Below are 17,737 nucleotides of genomic sequence, written 5' to 3'. Positions count from 1 at the left end.
ACTGGTGGACTTTTAACATTCATGCTGAGGCCCCCCTGGTATACATGAGTCTGTCCCAAATAATTTCTGGCCCTACTCATGCATCTGGGCGCACTCTGGATTTGGTTTTCTGTGAAGGATTGGATGATGGTGATCTTAGAGTGGAGAAATTTTCTATAGCTACATTGTCATGGTCAGATCACTACTTGGTGGAGTTGGAGTTCAGACTTGCTGAAACTGGATACATTTCAATTTGTACAGCCCAAAGATGTGGACAGAATCCTTGGAAATGTGAGAGCCACCACATGTGTACTAGATCCTTGCTCTTTCTGGCTCATCAAAAAGTCCAATGGGCGAACTTGCTGGGTGGGTGAAGGGAATGGTCAGTGCCGCCTTACAACAAAGTTCTAACATGCCTAAGGGAGACAGTTAAAAGACCTCTATTGAAAAGGCCGTCCTTGTATTGGATAATTATTGGCCAGTTTCTAATATCGCAGGTGTGGTGGCATCTTGTCTCCAGGAATTTCTGGAAGAGTTACCCAGATCTATTTCAATCAGGTTACAGGCCTGGTCATAGGAGACGGCTTTGATCGCCTTGGTGTGGATTACTTACACCAGGAAGTGGACTGTGGAGCGTGACCCTCTTCAAGATTAATATTGGGAGGGAGAGGCTGTACTGTAATTACTCTAGGGGCCAAGGCAGGGCGGTAGAGGATTGGGGTAATTTGTACATACTTGAACTTTTGTGGGGTATATGGGGTGTTATGGGAGTGTTGATACCTGTGGTGGGGGACATGTTGTGAACCTTCTGAGGTATTTGTCCACCTTTGGTCCCCACTCTGCATTTAGCTCTCACCTGTGGCTCCTGGAAGGTATCAGCATGTGACAACATCCACAATCTAGGAAATGGATTTAGCTGGATGGCTATACCAAGTGAGGGTAGCTGATGAGTCTCAAACCCTCAGTGTGTTAGGGATTTGTCTTGCATGCAAAGATAGGTTCTGGCAGATTGACTGGACAAGATCAGTAGTGGATCCAGTGATCAATAAGGCAGTTTCTGCACCTGCTGTAGAAGGGAAGGTAGCCCATCTGGGAGAAGGAAGTCTCTGATCCTAAACCTCCCCTGCATTGTAGAATGTCTTTAGGAAGAAAAGGCCATTTGTAACTACACAAATCTGGAGTGTAGTCCCTAAGATAGTTGGATGGCTCCTTTCAGCAGCTGCTGCAGCCCAATTGGTGCCCTGCCTTCCTTTGGGCCACATCAGTGAGGCTGAGAAAGGGGTCTTGCTGTCTAGGCCGTAGAAGCTTGCACCCCAGGGAGGTCACCGGTGCTGCTAACACCGCTGTTTGACTTCACCCCTGGAGGCACATGCCATTGTCTCTCGAGACAGATGGGTGCAGACAACAGCAGAACTTGTGTGTATGGGTTTGCAGAGATAGTGCTGGTGGATGTATGGTGGCAGTCAGCACTGCCCAATCCTCTTCTAAGCTAAACTAATGAAGAGTACAGGAGAACTGCAAAACCTTGGCATACCTGCTGCATTGAAACGGCAGTAATTCTTGGCCTATTTGGTATTAATACCAGATGCCCAATGTTGCGTTGTTCACTTAATTCCTATCTGTACTGTACACTTAAAGCAGTATCCTATCACCTTCATCTACCCCAGCTACAACAAAACATGTCTCTACTGCATCATACTCTACAGTCCAAGCAGGCGCTGCAACCTTCCAACAGTTTGACTTCACCACTAAGGCAGATGGATGCCAACAAATAATACATCAAACAGTCATGGGATATGTAGTTGGTAAGGGTGTTGAGACTTTGGGGGCTCTTATTTCCCTCCCAGTGCTAATTTGCATTGAGAGTGTCTTTAAACTACTTTTGTTGTCCACTGACATTATCTTACCATTCTTAATTTGGGAACAGTAGTTGCTTTGGAAAACGATAAGCATTTCTGAATGACATAATCAGTCCAACGAAGCTGATGTTGAAGAATCATTACTTTGACACTGGTGATCTTTGCTTCTTCCTGTATACTGACATTTGTTCGCCTGTCTTCCCAAGTGATACGTAAAATTTTCTGGAAACACCGTGGATGGAATCTTTCAAGGAGGTGGAGATGCCATTTATAAGTGGTCCATGTTTCACAAGCATGCAGTAAAGTTGGTAGTACAATAGTTTTGTAAGCAAGCATTTTGCTTGCTGTGAATGTCTGAGTCCTTAATCGAGAGAAAGCTGCACTCACAGACCTCAGGCAATGCTGGGTTTCGGTATCACTGTTGGCCGTTGTTGAAAGATAACTGCCTCGGTAGGAAAAATTATTGATATTTGCCAACATCATTAAGTTGGATTTGTGGCGCTGTGGGGGGGGGGGGAGTTGTTTTGTGCTTGCTTGTTGGCACAGCACTTTGTTTTTTTTGGGTGTTGAGCAATAGGCCAGGTTTTCCATAAGCTTCTGTTAAGATATTTAGGATGGTTTGGAGGTCATCTCTACATGCTTTGAGCCTACTTTGCTTTGAGCTTTCCATCTGTTTGATATATGGTTTCTACACCGGTGGGGAGTTTCTCTTTTACAGTGTGTAGGGTCACGGTGATGAAAATAATAGGGTTTATTTATTATCTTAGGAAGTGGGATGGGTTGTTAAACCGTTCTGAGAGCAGAATAAAGGGTCTTTTTCTGTGGGAATGAAGTCGGCGCCCTCGAGGTCCCCTAGTCCCAACACCAGGAGGAGCTGGACACACCCCAGCTTGGGCTGCCATGCGCGGAGCCCGTTATCTCTTCTCCTCAGGGGTCCAGAGGGCAAACCCACACCGCGGCTTTTAACCTAAACGACAGGGCGCCTTTCCCCCTGTTATGGTTTCGCCCACATTTTTCACCCGCCAATCCCGAGCGCGCTCTTGCCCGCAACCTCCAACCAGCACGCGCGCGGCAGCCTTGGGGCGTTAGCTAATATCGGGAACCGATAACGGCGGAGGCGGTTCCTCCTGTGGCTCCCCCCCCCCCCGCCTTCCTCTCGGCGGAGCCTCTGAGGCGACGCCGCTGCTCACGCCCCTTGGACGGAAAAGCGCGCCGCCGCCTCTCCCTTCCCGTCGAGTCGTTTCCTGGGCCCGCTCCGTCGCTTTGCTTTTCAACTGCGGAGGGAGCTGCGGCGGCGCTTTCTCTTTCTCTGAGTCCGAGCTCTCTCTCTCTCGTGCGATGGCGCCTCTTCCTGGCTTCCCTGGCGGGGGGCGGTTTCCGTTAGCGCTGCTGCTGCTGCTGTTTTCCTCGCTGTCCAGAGTTCAAGGTGAGGCGGGGGGGGGGGTCTTCGGGATGCCGTCTCCCTCCAGAGCCGAATCATGTCCGAGGGCGAAGCAAGGCTTTCTTGGGGATGGCGAAGGCAATTCCCGCGTCCAGGGCAGGAGGGAACTAGGAGCCTGTCTATGTTTACCTGAAGTTTGCTCTCTTACTATTCTCACGTGTTCGTTCTTATTCTGCTCCGCCTTCTGCTGTGACAGCACTTCAGATATTTGGAAATAGCCTTAACGTCTCCTCTTCCATCTTCCAAGGCTAAGCATCCTCTTTCCTATTGCGCTTCATAAGACCTTTAGCCATAGTTTCTCCCACACAGATTCTTTCTCAAAGTAATGGCTCCATCATGGGGAAGGAGACAATCCTTCAGTTGCTGGTGTTGTTTGTATCTTTCTCCCTCTGTCTCCTGTTAGTCATTAGATGGTGGTAGCAGGTGTGCCACCCATGTGGTTCTCACATGTTTGATTAGATGAAAAGGCAACCACTTATTTTCCATGTGAGTAGCAGGTGGTAGATAAGGCTCCCATCTGAGCCTCACTTATCTGTGAACAAGCCCCTTAAAATTCAAGAGAGCTTACATCTGAAGAGACATAGTTATGATTACTCTATAAGTCTTACTGCTGCCCATCTTGTTCCAGCTGTGCTCTGCAAATGAACTCCCAGAGTCTATTTGAACATGGTCCTATAGATCCCAGTAGAGGAAATGTCATAGAGATTTATGAATGATCTACTACACTCCAATGAACCTTGCCTTCTCTCCTATAGCTTCAGAACTTCCTCTGAATTTTTATTTCCAAGTGATTGCACCCATCCACATGTAGCCAATGCTACCCTAAGGAGCGGGGATCCGATAGACAGTTATCCTGCTGGACTGTTTTGCCCTACCGTTGCATTGCAGGTTATGAGTCTATTCCTGGAGACACTCTTTTTCTTACATGTCTTGACACTTCAAAATGGTCCATAGAAAATCCTAGGTTTTGTCAAGGTAAGTTTCACTTAATTAGCTGAATATCTAAAACTGTTGAACTTCCATCTTAGATCAGATATCTTGTTTGAGGACTGGAAGAGACCCAGAGACTAATAATAATAAAGGAGGCTTTTCTTTTATAGAACATTGGAGACTTAAGTCAGGGAGATGTAATATTCTGAACATCACTCCTCCTAATGATGAACTCAAGTGGTGAATTCCCTTGGGTCTGTAGACACACGGTGCTTTTAAGAAACAAGAAGAGAGCAATAGCATGTTTGGAGTAAATATTACAACATTGTGGTAAACAAAATAGAGTTTTTCATTATCTCAGCTGTCGTCTTTTTGATACTGGATAGTGTCAGCAGTAGCAGTCCAAAAACTTTGGACATCTAAATGCCAGAGGTAACAAAGAAATAAGTGTACATAAAGCAAGAAATGGTCTCTCAACTGCTTTCAACTCACGAAGGAGAAAAGAAAGAACACTAACTTCTGCATCCATCCCTAAATATGACATTATTGTGAACCACCAGTAAAACTGGATATTAAATTATCCTTTAGTGAATATAGTATTTCCAAGGACACTTTCAGACTGTCTCTATATTGCAGGAGGGATTCAATTAAATACCAACAAATTCAGGTAGCACAGTTGAAATGTATTTGGTTCTCTTGTGCACCAAATCTGATTTAAAAAAAAATAATAATAAAAATCTGGACATTTTGCAGTAAAGAATGTGACAGGGAATTGCACAGGAGATACTAAGATAATTTTTTTTTGACACAATGCCATATAACCTCTCCCCAAACAAACAGGTCACCTGGAAGTGGCCTTGGTGTCTGTAGTGTACCCTTTTTATTTTATTTTTAAAGAAATCAAGGCTACATGTGCTAATGCTTGTTTTGATTTTCCTGTTAGGAAGTCGATGTCCTACTATAAATTTAGAGAATGGCAGAATAGTAAAATCAAGCGATATGCGGCTAGGTGATGAAATAACTCTAGGCTGTAATGAGGGGTGAGTTGTAGGTCACCTTTTGTACCTACTTGGCTTTGTTTAGAACTCCTGGGAGGGGCTCGGGACAGACATATATTAATTGTTAAAATATTGGGCTATATTTTTGACATTAATTCTTGTTTAGTCTGTGTTATAATTATAATCATGATTGTCCAGGGAAAGGGTGAGGTGGGTAGTAAATACTCCAAATAAATTAATAAACAATTAAGCAGCAGAGAACAGGTCTACCATTACTAGTTGGTTTAGTAACTGAACAGTGGCAAGCTCTGGCTTCTGAGAAACTTGTATTCAGGTCTTTCATTTGGTTATTTCTCAGTGGGTGAAACTGCTGTCTTTCTATGACTAGACCTCATATCTGGTATGTTTCCACTCACTGATGGAATCCCCAGTTCTTTCCCTGGCTACTTTTACTCCTTGCAGCCCTTAATTAAGTGTGCTGCTGCTTCAAGCAAGCTCACAGTTCTCTGTGCATTTCTCTAAAAATAAAATAAATTAAATATGACAGAATAACGATATTAGACCACACTTGAGGGTTTTCAGATGCCCTCCTAACTTCCCCTTCACTCCAGCAAAATAAACATAATAAAATTTTGCAGAGTTCATGTGACCCACAGCTCTGCCCCCTATGATATGGTGTGATAATCATGGATTTTTTTCTACAATCACTTTGGCAAAGCAATTTTCTAAATCATTATAAACTCAAGTGGGGTGGGATGACATTTTTAATGAAATAAGGTCTGTTGGGAAGATCATGAATTCCTGCCTTTACTGTTCCCCTTTGTTTTTGAGGTGACACACTACTCCCCATCATATCTAAATGTCAATCCTGGATTAGATACCTGAATTGTATTTCAAGTACTTCATCCTGAATTGAGGAAGTCCACTATGATGAAATTTGAAAGCCTAGGTTGCTGCTTACAAAGGCACTATGTCCAAGCTACTGGCGTTTTTATATTGGTGTGACTTTTTCTGGGCACTCTTTAACAAAGAGATAATTCCTGTACCGTGGTACCTTGGGTTACAAATGCTTCGGGTTACAAACTCTGCTAACCCAGAAGTAGTACCTCGGGTTATAACCTTTGCCTCAGGATGAGAACAAAAATTGTGCTCCGGCGGCAGCAGGAGGCCCCATTAGCAAAAGTGTGCCTCGGGTTAAGAATGGTTTCGGGTTCAGAACGGACCTCCGGAATGAATTAAGTTTGTAACCTGAGGTACACTGTATCTGGAATTAAATTAAATAGGTAGCTTGTCTCAACCTAGACTGACAGCCCCCAGAGAAAGGGCTTTTTCAGTTGCACTGCCCCACCTATAGAATCCTCTCCCCAGGAAGTTTCCCCTGGTCTCATTTTCACATTGTTTTAGCAGCAAGTGAAGGCCGCTTTACCAGGTGTCATTCAGCATTGTTTGAACTGGCTTCAATCCTACAGTTATTATATTCTTGCTGCTGTGTTGTTTGTAACTGCTTTTGAACTGGTGGTGGTTGGTTTTATTATTTTTCTGTTTCTGTCAGCTAGCAGAGTGGTGACTCTGTAGGATGGGATATAAATAATCTAAATAAACCAAGTATACTGTATTTAAAAATATGCTGTATTCACATACTTTTTAATGCCCAATTCCCTAAAATAAAAGATTTCTCTTTCCCTTTAGGTACAGATTGATAGGCGAAAAGACTCTTCGATGTGTCCTTGTAGGCGACAAATTGGAGTGGCATACAGGACCTCCATTTTGCCATCGTAAGATGAATTGTTAATTTGAATTTAATTTAATATAAACTCAATGTGCTATTGTGTGATTCTATTTATTGCAGAAGTGTAAGTGTCCTCAACCAATATTCAGAGTTCAGGATGCTTTCTGATCGTGCTGAATATACTCAACCCCCCCCCCCCCCCGCTGAACATTCCTTGCTCTGAAGGCGGCACTGGGGCTTTGACAGCTCCCTCTGTGAAGTTTCAAGTCCAGCTTGCTTCACAGAAGATCCAGTTTGCTTTTGAGGAGGTTGCAATACCTTCACAGCAGTCCACTTTGGTTCAGTGTTTGGGTGACAGTTAAAATGGATGATCAGGCTTTGAATTATCAAAAGATTACTTCATAAAGTGGAACATCATTTAAGTGAAAATAACTTTAGTCCAAATACACTCCTAACAGAGATGCTTTTGCAATTGTAGTCCTGCTGAACTGTTAATGTTTCTTTTGATTCCCAGCAATCCGATGTTACCCCCCTGAAAACATTCCCTTTGGCTCACACAGTGGTCGACCTTTTGAAGAGTTTCATTATGGCTCATCAGTGACATACACTTGTAGAGATGGTTTCTCCCTTATTGGAAGCCCAATTAGTACATGTTCAACTTCTGCAGATGGTACTCGTGGAGAGTGGCGCCCATCTCCGCCTAAATGTAAAGGTGATGGAGATTATGTTTAGTATCTTTGATGTACTATGTTAATGTAATTTGTGTGCAATGGCTAGTGAATGGAATTCTTGTTAGAAGGAGCTAACTTTGCAGTCAGCAGACTGCAAAGCACTGTATTGCTGCTGTTCAACCTGTGAGATAATCAGTGGGAATGCAAATGATTCAGTGTAGGAGATGCAATAATATTGCCCCCTCAATGAGTTGCTTGTTTTAATCTGAGTCAGTTTGAAAGTTTATCCAGGCATATCCAACTCCCAAGAGACTGTGATCTACTCCCAGTATAAAAAAACTGGCAGTGATCTACCCATTGTCATTGGAGGGAGGAGGAGCGTGCGTGGGGTGGGTGGATTGCCCAGAATTGTTGCGCTTTTTTAGGAGGGAAGTGCCCAGAGTTGCTGAGCTTTTTTGGGGAGGATTGCACATAGTTTTTTGTAGCTTTCCCCCCATAACTTTTTGTACATAAGGATCCCATGATCTACCAGGATCAGCTGGCGATCTACTAGTAAATCACGATCTACTGGTTGGACATCCTTGGCCTCTAATCCAACCAAAATAACCACTATTGTGTCCCACTGAGAACAAAGGAAATTAGATTTAGTTCTGAGCAATTTATTTTATTAATTTCATTTGGACTTGGTTTGGCTTTCTACATTCCAAGGGCTCTCTGTGCAGTATCTATACTAAACAAATCTTGCATTCAGATGAAGTAATCAGTATATAATGACCTAACTTTACCCATAGTATACTGGCATAATACTATATGCCATATATCAGCCTTATTAGGAATAGCCTGCATAGATGTGGTGGTTGTTTAAGAAAAATATTCAGTGGGTCACGAATACTTTAGTGAAATAACTTCAGCAGACGGACTGAGGGCAAATGATGCAGTCATCTTTCAGTAACTAAGCAGATCTAGGAAGGCAGGTTCTGAATGTACTAAGTAGATCTACACCATTTAACATCAAAATCTGAAGCATTGGGAAACCTGATCCAAAAATTGTATAGGGCTTTAAATAGTTCTTAGCAATTTCCAGAAAGCTTTCCCTGAAGTGCGACTCAGCCTATTTTAATTTTATACTTGCTGGAATGATGTTATTGTTTCTAGAGGTTAGTGTTTTGTATCTTATCTGATTTTATCTCCTTGTACATCACTTTGATAGTTCCTATCTCTGAAGTGGTTTACAGACTTGTAAAATAAATAATTCAATTTAACTGAGATTGCATGCTTAAATGGATCAGTTAATTACTTTAAGCCAGCAAGAATTGAATCAGTTTTTGTGTGCCCACTTCCAATTTCTCATTTGAAGCTTATGCCCCGCAAACCCCCAAAATGGTGTGGTAAGAATTCACTTCCAGACCACCTCTTAATGGTTCATGCCCACATATGGGAATAACACCTTAAAGAAAATGCAACCAAGAGACCTATACAAGTACAGCATCTGCTAGAGACCCAGTTTATTAGAGGAACTACTGCAATAATGCAGCCTCTCCAAACCAATGGCAGCTTCTCTAAACAAACCACAAGTAAAGTTTGAATTCTCCCACAGACAAATAAGCAAACCTTTGCTTGTTTTTCTGAAGTTTGCTTAGTTTTTTCTTTCTTGCCTTTGCAACTTGGTGAGTGTCTGAAGTGGGATGGACAAACAAGCCACAGTTAAATAAAAAGGTGCTGGCCGCACCTCTAATGCCAATCTACAATTGCAACAAACTGAAGTTTATATGCTAATAACATCAGACTGTAGTTTATTTGCAGTAGATAAACCATAGTTAAGTCCTTGTGCAGAGTTTAATCAGCCATGGTTTAATTAACAGGTAGATTTCTAAATATTGCTCTTCTCTTTTCAGTGGTCCGTTGCCGTGAGCCTGAAATAGAAAATGGAAGAGTGACAACAAAGCCTCAGCGTTTTTACACATATGGAGATCGTGCAGATTTTGAATGTAATCCAGGATACATTATGGTGGGGAGTAGCACTTGTACATGCGGGCCTGACCATGCATGGATTCCTCTTTTTCCAAAATGCTTTAAGGGTAAGTATCTTACTACACCTAATTGGGTTCCTTGGAAGGAAGCATAGGGTATAAATTCAATAAATAAATGTCAGAGCTATTGTGTTGCACTTGTGTTGGAGAACATATTTACTTCTTTGCCCCCTCTGTTTTCTACCACCAATGTTGCCACCATCCATCCAGATGGAGGTCCCCAAAAAACAACTTCTAGCACAGATGAGTTAATAAAAAGCAGGGTGGATTTGATTTAAATGAATGGATTAATGGAATTCATTTACCAAAAAATTTAAACATTGCATATAAAGCCTCATGCTACATAATTAAAAACAAATCCTTATTTCCTGATGAATAGCCTTTGGACTATAATGTTACTTAAATAGAAAACTATCTTTAGAAAGATTTACCCTCCAAAATAGTTTATTTTTTAAAACCCATTTTTAAATTTTTAAATCCATTTTTAATGGATTTTTTAAAAAATCCATTTTTATCCTCCACAGCGGGAGGAGGAGGTGGAGGAGATGACAACCCAGACCCTGGAAATGGTAAACATTTGCTTTTCACTGTTATTGGTAGATGCATTTTAAGAAGTGGGGAGTGAGCAAGAATTGAGTTTATGGATAGAACCAGAGTGGAGGAAATGGACTCTTGTCAATATTTACAGAGATAAGTTAGCAGAGAGAGGATTAATTTTATTAGAAGAATATCGTGAGGAGACTTGGGTACATGGTAGTGCAGTAGTTTTGAGATACTGGAATTACACGCCATAAGAAGAACCTGCAACAGAATGTTGTGGTGTGTGGCCTTCCTTCTGAACTGTGCCTATTCAGAATTTAGCAAGCTATTTCCCCCAGTCAGTGCATTCCATTTCCCTTGTCCCATCCCATGTTCTGTTTTTCTTTTCCAGCTGTCACTCTGTTCAACTGCTGTTTGGTCTGCTCTTTCTTCATTAGTCTATGTTTTGAAGGGGTTGCCTCTTTAGGTTTTCTTTTCCCAAGCATGCAAATCTCCTCATTGTTTCACAGTTGATATTCTGGCTGCAGTTCAATAGGCACTCAACCATCCAAGTTTGCATTTAGGTTAAGGCAAACTAGGTGGTTAAAGTTCAAAGATAGCATGATCTGCCAGCTGATTAGTACCCAGAGAGCTGGCAGGTTGCTGGGGACCCAAAAAGCACTGGTTAACAGGCTAGAAAATAAATATAAATAAATAAATGCAAGCTAGCTAACTTAAAGGAATTACTTGACTTCGAAAGAATACAACTGATAAGATAAACTCTGAACCTTCAGTTTATACTGCCTGTAAATTTCCATCTTGCACATGTTGTGTCTGCTGCAAAAACAAAACTGAATTCTGTCTGTGTGAGAAAGGAATCGGAATCAAATGAAAGGAATTGGAAGACCATCTTTTTCTTTATTTTTCTTCTTAGCTCACTTCTCTATTATCTTTAATTCTTGTTTTCTCTCTGCTAAGTTTATCTATCTAGCTATATGCTTTTTGAAGTTTCCTATCTTGGATTGATGAAGATACACACGGGAAGGTGATGGATGGAAGATGAAGGGCCCTGCTTACGGGGCAGAGGAGAGGATCTCCCAGGGTGGGAGGCTACGGGAAGAGGAATAAAGTCCCACCCACGTGAGAGCTGGGAGGGTTCACCTCTGTGTGTGGAATAAAGGTTAAGGTATAATTGTGATAGAGGACCTGGTATTTCTTTTCTTCTGCTACTTTTCTTTATTATTCATTATCTTCTTATTTTGGTTATTCTTGCTTCTCTCCTATTTATCTTCTTTAGATTAGTTCAGCTTTTATTGTATTTTATGTTGAAAACTCTTAATAAAAAAGGATAGCAAGGGAAACTGAAATGAGAAAATGTCAGTGGGAAAGCTAATGTACAGAAATTGTGGGAACCTGTCTTGTGGTAAAATGTAAGGGAGAAGTGGAAGCATTTGTTCTGTTGTGTCAATAGATGTAAATTTTATAAATAGGACATATGCTCCTTATTCTTTTGTTTTTGTTTTGGTACAAAGTTTTATTGAGAGAAACTAATCTACAAGAAATAACATAAAAGGAACTAAAAATTATGAAAAGAGCAAGAGAACTACACCATCCTTTCTCACCACTGTATCTTAAATATTATCCTATTATCTAATGCTTCTTGGGTATATCAGATACTTTCTGACTGCTTGGTCAGTTTGGTCAACTCCCAAATCCACTAGTGTCTGAAATACTTTTTTTAATGCTGAATTTTCCCATGGAAAAATCACTCAGAAATTTTGAGGAGTAACTGCTCTGAGGGTTTTTCCCTTTCCACTTTAGTTCTTTGTGGGGTTTTTTAGATGCTAGAGAGTCCTTTAGCTCTGTCTGGCTTTCTGCAAATTGTATAACTTATGGAATATTTTTCTTTGTGCAAAGACATCTCTTTTATTGTATAGAAAATCCAGGCAAAGCTTTCCAGTTTACTTTGCTTTATTTTAAAATTTTCTAAACTGCTTTTCATAAATTCCAAAGCAGAACTGGTTGGGCTGGTGCTGTGATGTTTTTTATTGTAATTATCTGTATTTTTATAAGTCAGTCTCTCTCTCTCTCACTCACCCCCCCCCCCCCAGTGTTTAATTGTTTTTATATGACTTTTTTAGCCATTTCCATTTTATCTGTAAACTGCCTTTACTCCCTGTCTGGGAAAAGGCATGATATAAATAAATATAAAAATAACAACCCCCTCTTTTTTTATAGGAGCAGATCCAGAGACAGTGCCTCCTGGAGACAATACAGGTACAGCTGAAAGGTTGTAGTGACAGCAAATTTATAAGCTTTACAGTTTTCTTTGCTTTAATTTAAAATTTCCTATACTACTTTTATGAACTGGTGAGGCTTTTTATTGTAATTATCCTTATTTTTAATAGGTCACACACACAATATTAGTGTTTAATTGTTTTTACATGATTTTTTAAAGCTGTTTCCATTTTATCTGTAAGCTGTCTTGATTCCCTGTCTGGAAAAAAGGTGGGATATAAATAAATATAAGAATAACAACCCCCTCTTTTGTATAGGACCGACGCACAATCCAGAGACGCCTCCTGGAGATGACACAGGTAAAGCTCTATGCTGGAGATACGGCAAGGACAATGCCTACTTGAAACATAAGTTTGTACAGTGTTGTATACGCACTATGCTTTGGGAGGAAGTGCTGGACTGTATAACTATGACTATGCAGAAAAAGCTAAAGCTTTCAGCAAAGAATATTCTTTTGAACTATATACCTATTCTTTTGAACTATATACCTATATGGAAATTAACAACCGGACAATGAAAATGGATTCTATTTGCCCAAATGGTGGCCAAGAGACTGATGAACTAGAAGAATAAAGATAAGATTCCTTTCAATCAATGGATTGACAATATGACAACGCTCGTGACTTATGAATGGACTGCTTATAGACATAGACTTTGTTTGGAAAAAAATGACAACATTTGATCTGAGTTTATACAGAATGTAGGATTAATATCCGCATATTTATTAGGATTGTAACATATCTTATTTATATAAGTATGCTGGGCATATATTACATTGCAACTTTGTATATTTATTCTTTAGACACATTTTTTTTTTTTATCTCACCTTTCCTTTCTTTTCTTTTTTTGTCTGTATTACTTTATTTCTTTATAACTGGAATTCCTTCAATAAAATATGAATACATACAGCAGAGAGAGAGAGCCACAATCTGTCAGAATTAAATTGCTTCAAATTTTAGCTCACACTTTTAATTTTCTTCTATTCTAGAATCTAAAAACATCACAGCAATTGTTATTGGTAAGTAATTACAGAGCAAGTTACTTCAGTGTACAATTGCTGCTATTGTATTTTAATGCCTTGTGCATTTCACTAACCATTTTCTCAAATTTGTGGTTTAAATGTTAAAGACTCCTACTTGGAGGCAAAAAATGATTCTTTATCAAATATTCTTAGGGTACAGACAGGTATACTTTGTCTATTTGTTTATTTGGTGAGGCCAGCTCTGCTTCCTCCCCTATTTTTGCTCCTGTAATGGACATAGCTGTCTCCAAATTCAGCCCAGACTTCCCCCATGCTGTGACTTTTAATGTTCTTGCACCTGGGTGTGACTGGGGCTTTTAAAAAAATCCTCAGGAGTAAGAGTGTCTTGAGCTCAGGCATGCCAACTCCAGGGGGCCTAGTGTTGAGGTGGCTGTGTGTGAGAGACACATCACAGGGCTAATGGCCAGCTCCTTCAGAGTGCTTGGTCTCCTCCACTGCACATGCATGACACGCGATACGTGTGACATCACTCGCATGCTGGGCCCCCCTCAGTCTTGGGGGCAACCTGGTGACTCTGCTTCAGCTTCACACACTGCTTGGGTTGGAGAGTTGCTCTTTGATTGTTATTAGGGTCTCTCAGTCTGCAGAGCTGACATCTGTTAGGGGCAGAATGACTCGTAGCTGCAATCAATCTCTGAGGACAACTGCACATCTGCCCCAAAAGGGGGTAACTTCAGATGTACAGTGGACTCGCTGCTCAAGGTATTTGTCTAGAGACTTTGCCCAGTAACACCTGAGTGGCCTTAATGTCCATTGAGTATTGCAAGGTAACAACTTGTCTTGTGACTTCTATTGATACTATTGCTTTTCCTCAACAGAAAAACAACTACTTTGTCTTATTAATTGGTACTACGGTATATCTTTCTCTTTTTTCCCTTCAAGGATGTCTCTTGGCTCTTGTAGTTGTGCTTGCTCTAGTTGCTGGACTTTGGAAATACAGATCTTACAAGAAAACTGGGTGAGTCAGCCCAAGAGAAGCTGTCCCTGGTTCTCTGTAGCCTTCTTGGTTGCTGAGTGAGCTTCCATATGCTTCTTGACTTCTACTTTGCTCACACTTTCCGCATACATGTGCTTAGTGTTCAGAAAGGGCTTGCACATTTTTTGTTGAACAGTTGCACTAATCTGCTACCACAGATAAAAGCTAACTAAAGCACAGTAATTATTCTAGAATGGCTAGTCAGTATTTTATCCCATTTCCAGCATTGGTGTTCTGATGTGACAGAAATGGTCCTTCTCAGTTTACATCAGCTGTCTTTGCCAATGCTGACTTCACAATGACTATTCTTTCCCTGAAAATCTTGAAGTCTACTATTAAATAAAGTTATAAAACATTATTCTCTCTTTTACAAATGGGTATCACAGTCTGTGGTTTTTGCTTTCAGACACAGTAAGAAAATGGATTTGTTGAACAGTTCTTTCTAAAGGCAGTGATGTTTTGTTTTGGTTTACCCCTAGAATAATCTAGGCCAGTGCTGTAATCTAAACCAACAATTTGCAACAATAACTTATTCTGCACATTTCTCTTTCATGGCTTTTCTTTCTATTTTTTTATACAGGGCTGTCCATTTTTGTTGTAGCTTTGTATGCATGATTTTACTGTTTTGATACCATACATATGTTTTCCCATAGTTTGTGAGCACTAATTAAGCTGTTTCCATGGATTAATTCAGTAATTATTTGCTCATTATGAATATCCAGTGCAATAATTTCTGTCCCAGGAAGGTTACATGTCTTTTAAGTCTTTTGTGGGATTTAGATTTGATACCAAAGCCTGCTGATTGTTTTGTCAAAGGCAAGAGTTATGTTTGATGAAGAGGCAGTAACAACCCCAGTGGACAGAAGGGCAAGCTCTCTAAGAGGAATTTATTAGGAATCACTATTTTTTCTATACTTAGGCTATGTGTCTCCTACCCTTATATCTATTGTACTTATATAATCCTAATTCACTTTATCTGCTTTACTTCTAATATCCTGCAGTTGCTAACAATCTGTGCTGTACTTCTGCTTCTGCAACTTCTGAAATTGATTTTCCTGCTCAAGAAGCAACAGCATGGCCACTGCTTCAGTGTGAAAGTTACTTACATTACTTTTAAAATTTGAATAACATGAAGTGGAATGCAGATGTATTTGTGTGTTGCTTTTTTCCTTCCTGATAGGAAAACAAAACAAAACTTTGTAATGTTTTTAACATAGGTATTAATTTTTAAATATTTTATTTTTACAGAAAACCTGAATCTCCCTCTAGTTCTGCTCAATTTGACATGTCGGCATCAAAATCTGGATTGCAACCCAAAAGTTCCAAATTGCCGTAGCCTTTTGCAGTAAAGCTGTGCTCCAGCACCCTTTCTGTTGATCATTAATTCCTAACAGTTCTAATTTTTATAACTGGAATTGAGGGAAGGACTATGTGAAAAGTCAAAGCAATTCTCATTAAGAATTGGCCATACAGGTGATTCAGCTACTTGAAGCATGAAGCAGTACTGGGCCCCAACACAACTCTCATCCTTTGCTCTTACCTTTGCATAGAACTGGGTTCCAGCTTCCCTTGAAGAATGTCTCTCTAAGTGCCTTAATCAAATACAGAGCCAAGCAGAACTGATTGTGTATCTACACTGGCAAGTTGTTTTACTATTTCTTCAAACCTTGTAAAGATGTAATGGGTTCTGTGTAGGAAATGTGAAATGTTACCATTTGTTTCCTAGAATCTTGTTCATCTCATGAAATGAAGGGGGCAAGTGTAGTTATTAAAATCTACCAACCTTTTGACTTCCTCAAGCCTTTCTCATGCAGAATTTTAAAAGCTGCCTTTATTTCCCTACAGGATTTTCAAAAGTGTAAACAACAGTAATATGTGCCTAATAGAAAATATTTTTTTAAAAAAATCATCATAGGCAAACAAAAGTTCTGTGTACTTAGTCAAAAAAGCAAGGAACACTTTTGAGACACCTTAATTTCTGTAGGAAAAAGTTAAATAAAATAACTCTCCCATTAAAATCAATTAGAGTGAAAACTGCAGTGCTCCCAATGTACTGAATTAAACTTGTTACATTCATGAAGGTATTTTTTTACAGTGCTTTTAGAATCTAAATTGTGCATCTTTATTTATTTAAATTGATTAAATATATTTAGAGAAGAAAAGTTGTTTATCTTCGAATGTGTGCAAATAAATTGAAATGTTGAATAAAAGGCACTAAGTATTATCACTAGCTTTTCTACTCTCAAACTGATTGTGCAGTGTAGCTTGGGTTGATACAGCTATCACCACATAGCAGTTTCAAACTTCTCCTTTACAGCACCTGGCCAAGCATTCTGTGCACTATTCTATCTTATACAAAGCCTCATGGGATGCTTTTATTGAAATATATTTGGAAGCCGAATGTGGCATTACAGTAACTGTAAAATAGGTTTTTACAGTTTCTCTTCCTCAGCTTGTCATGGTGGTCCTTGGGTTGGTGCTTGTTCTTGGGGACTTTGAAGCTCCCCTGTCAGAAGCATGAGTCTGTTCCCTGTTTCTGGTCCTACTCATGCAGCTGGGCACATTCTGGGCTAGGTTTTCTATGCTGGATTGGATGACGGTGATCTTAGAGTGGATAAACTTTCTGTAGTTCCATTTTAATGGTCAGACCACTTCTTGATGGAGTTTAGAATTACTGAAACCTGGAGCCTCTGCAGAGGTGGGGGACTGACTAAGATGATTCGCCCCAGGTGGCTGATGGCTCTTGGGGAGTTTCCTGTTGCCTTGGAAGGTGATTCTGTTGAAGCAGTGGTGGACTTCTGGGACAGAGAAATAACCAAGGTGGTGGGCATGATCGCTCATGAGTATCTTACTGAATGGAGCAAAACTCGCCCCCTGGTTCTCTAGAAACACGTGACGCTGAAACACATGAGACAGCAACTAATGATGTTGGCAGAAAACACAGAATGAGTCCAACCAAACACAGGCTAGAGCCTATTTGAATAACTATTCTGTAGCAGTGAGCACAGCAACGATCGCTTTTTCTCTCTGCGTTGCATCAACAAGGAGCCATCCAGTGGAGCTGTTTTGAGTGGTCAGATATCTTTTACACTCTGACCCATGGGAGAATTTAGAGTACTCAACAGCCTGCCCAGCACTTCACTGACAAAATCACTCAGATCCGTTCTGACTTGGACACTGTAGTTGATATGTGTCAGGTGGATGTAACTTTGGCCTCTGCTTGTCCAGTGTTAATTAATACTTTTCAATTTGTACAGCCTGAGAA

General features: G+C 40.4%; 1 protein-coding gene across 2 annotated transcripts; it reads left to right on the top strand.

The window, feature by feature from the left end:
* The first annotated feature begins 2,937 nt into the window (after positions 1-2,937).
* LOC310679357 (membrane cofactor protein-like) lies at positions 2,938-16,699 on the top strand. Of its 2 annotated transcripts, XM_083444557.1 has the most exons (12): positions 2,943-3,264; positions 4,035-4,254; positions 5,153-5,249; positions 6,897-6,982; positions 7,451-7,648; positions 9,503-9,685; positions 10,162-10,206; positions 12,395-12,433; positions 12,712-12,753; positions 13,443-13,472; positions 14,379-14,454; positions 15,721-16,699. In XM_083444557.1, the coding sequence occupies exons 3-12, from the start codon at positions 5,209-5,211 to the stop codon at positions 15,806-15,808; spliced, it is 828 nt and encodes a 275-aa protein (XP_083300683.1). In that variant the 5' UTR covers positions 2,943-3,264; positions 4,035-4,254; positions 5,153-5,208; the 3' UTR covers positions 15,809-16,699. The 2 variants fall into 2 exon arrangements, with proteins under 2 accessions (XP_083300682.1, XP_083300683.1); XM_083444556.1 differs by lacking the exon at positions 4,035-4,254 and having other exon boundaries at positions 2,938-3,264.
* Positions 16,700-17,737: the final 1,038 nt, after the last annotated feature.

This window comes from Podarcis tiliguerta (assembly GCF_965153285.1).
Source record: "Podarcis tiliguerta genome assembly, chromosome: 6".
NCBI classification, from domain to species: domain Eukaryota; kingdom Metazoa; phylum Chordata; class Lepidosauria; order Squamata; family Lacertidae; genus Podarcis; species Podarcis tiliguerta.
Note: the sequence above shows the minus strand (reverse complement) of the source record. Positions and strands in the feature narration are given on the sequence as shown.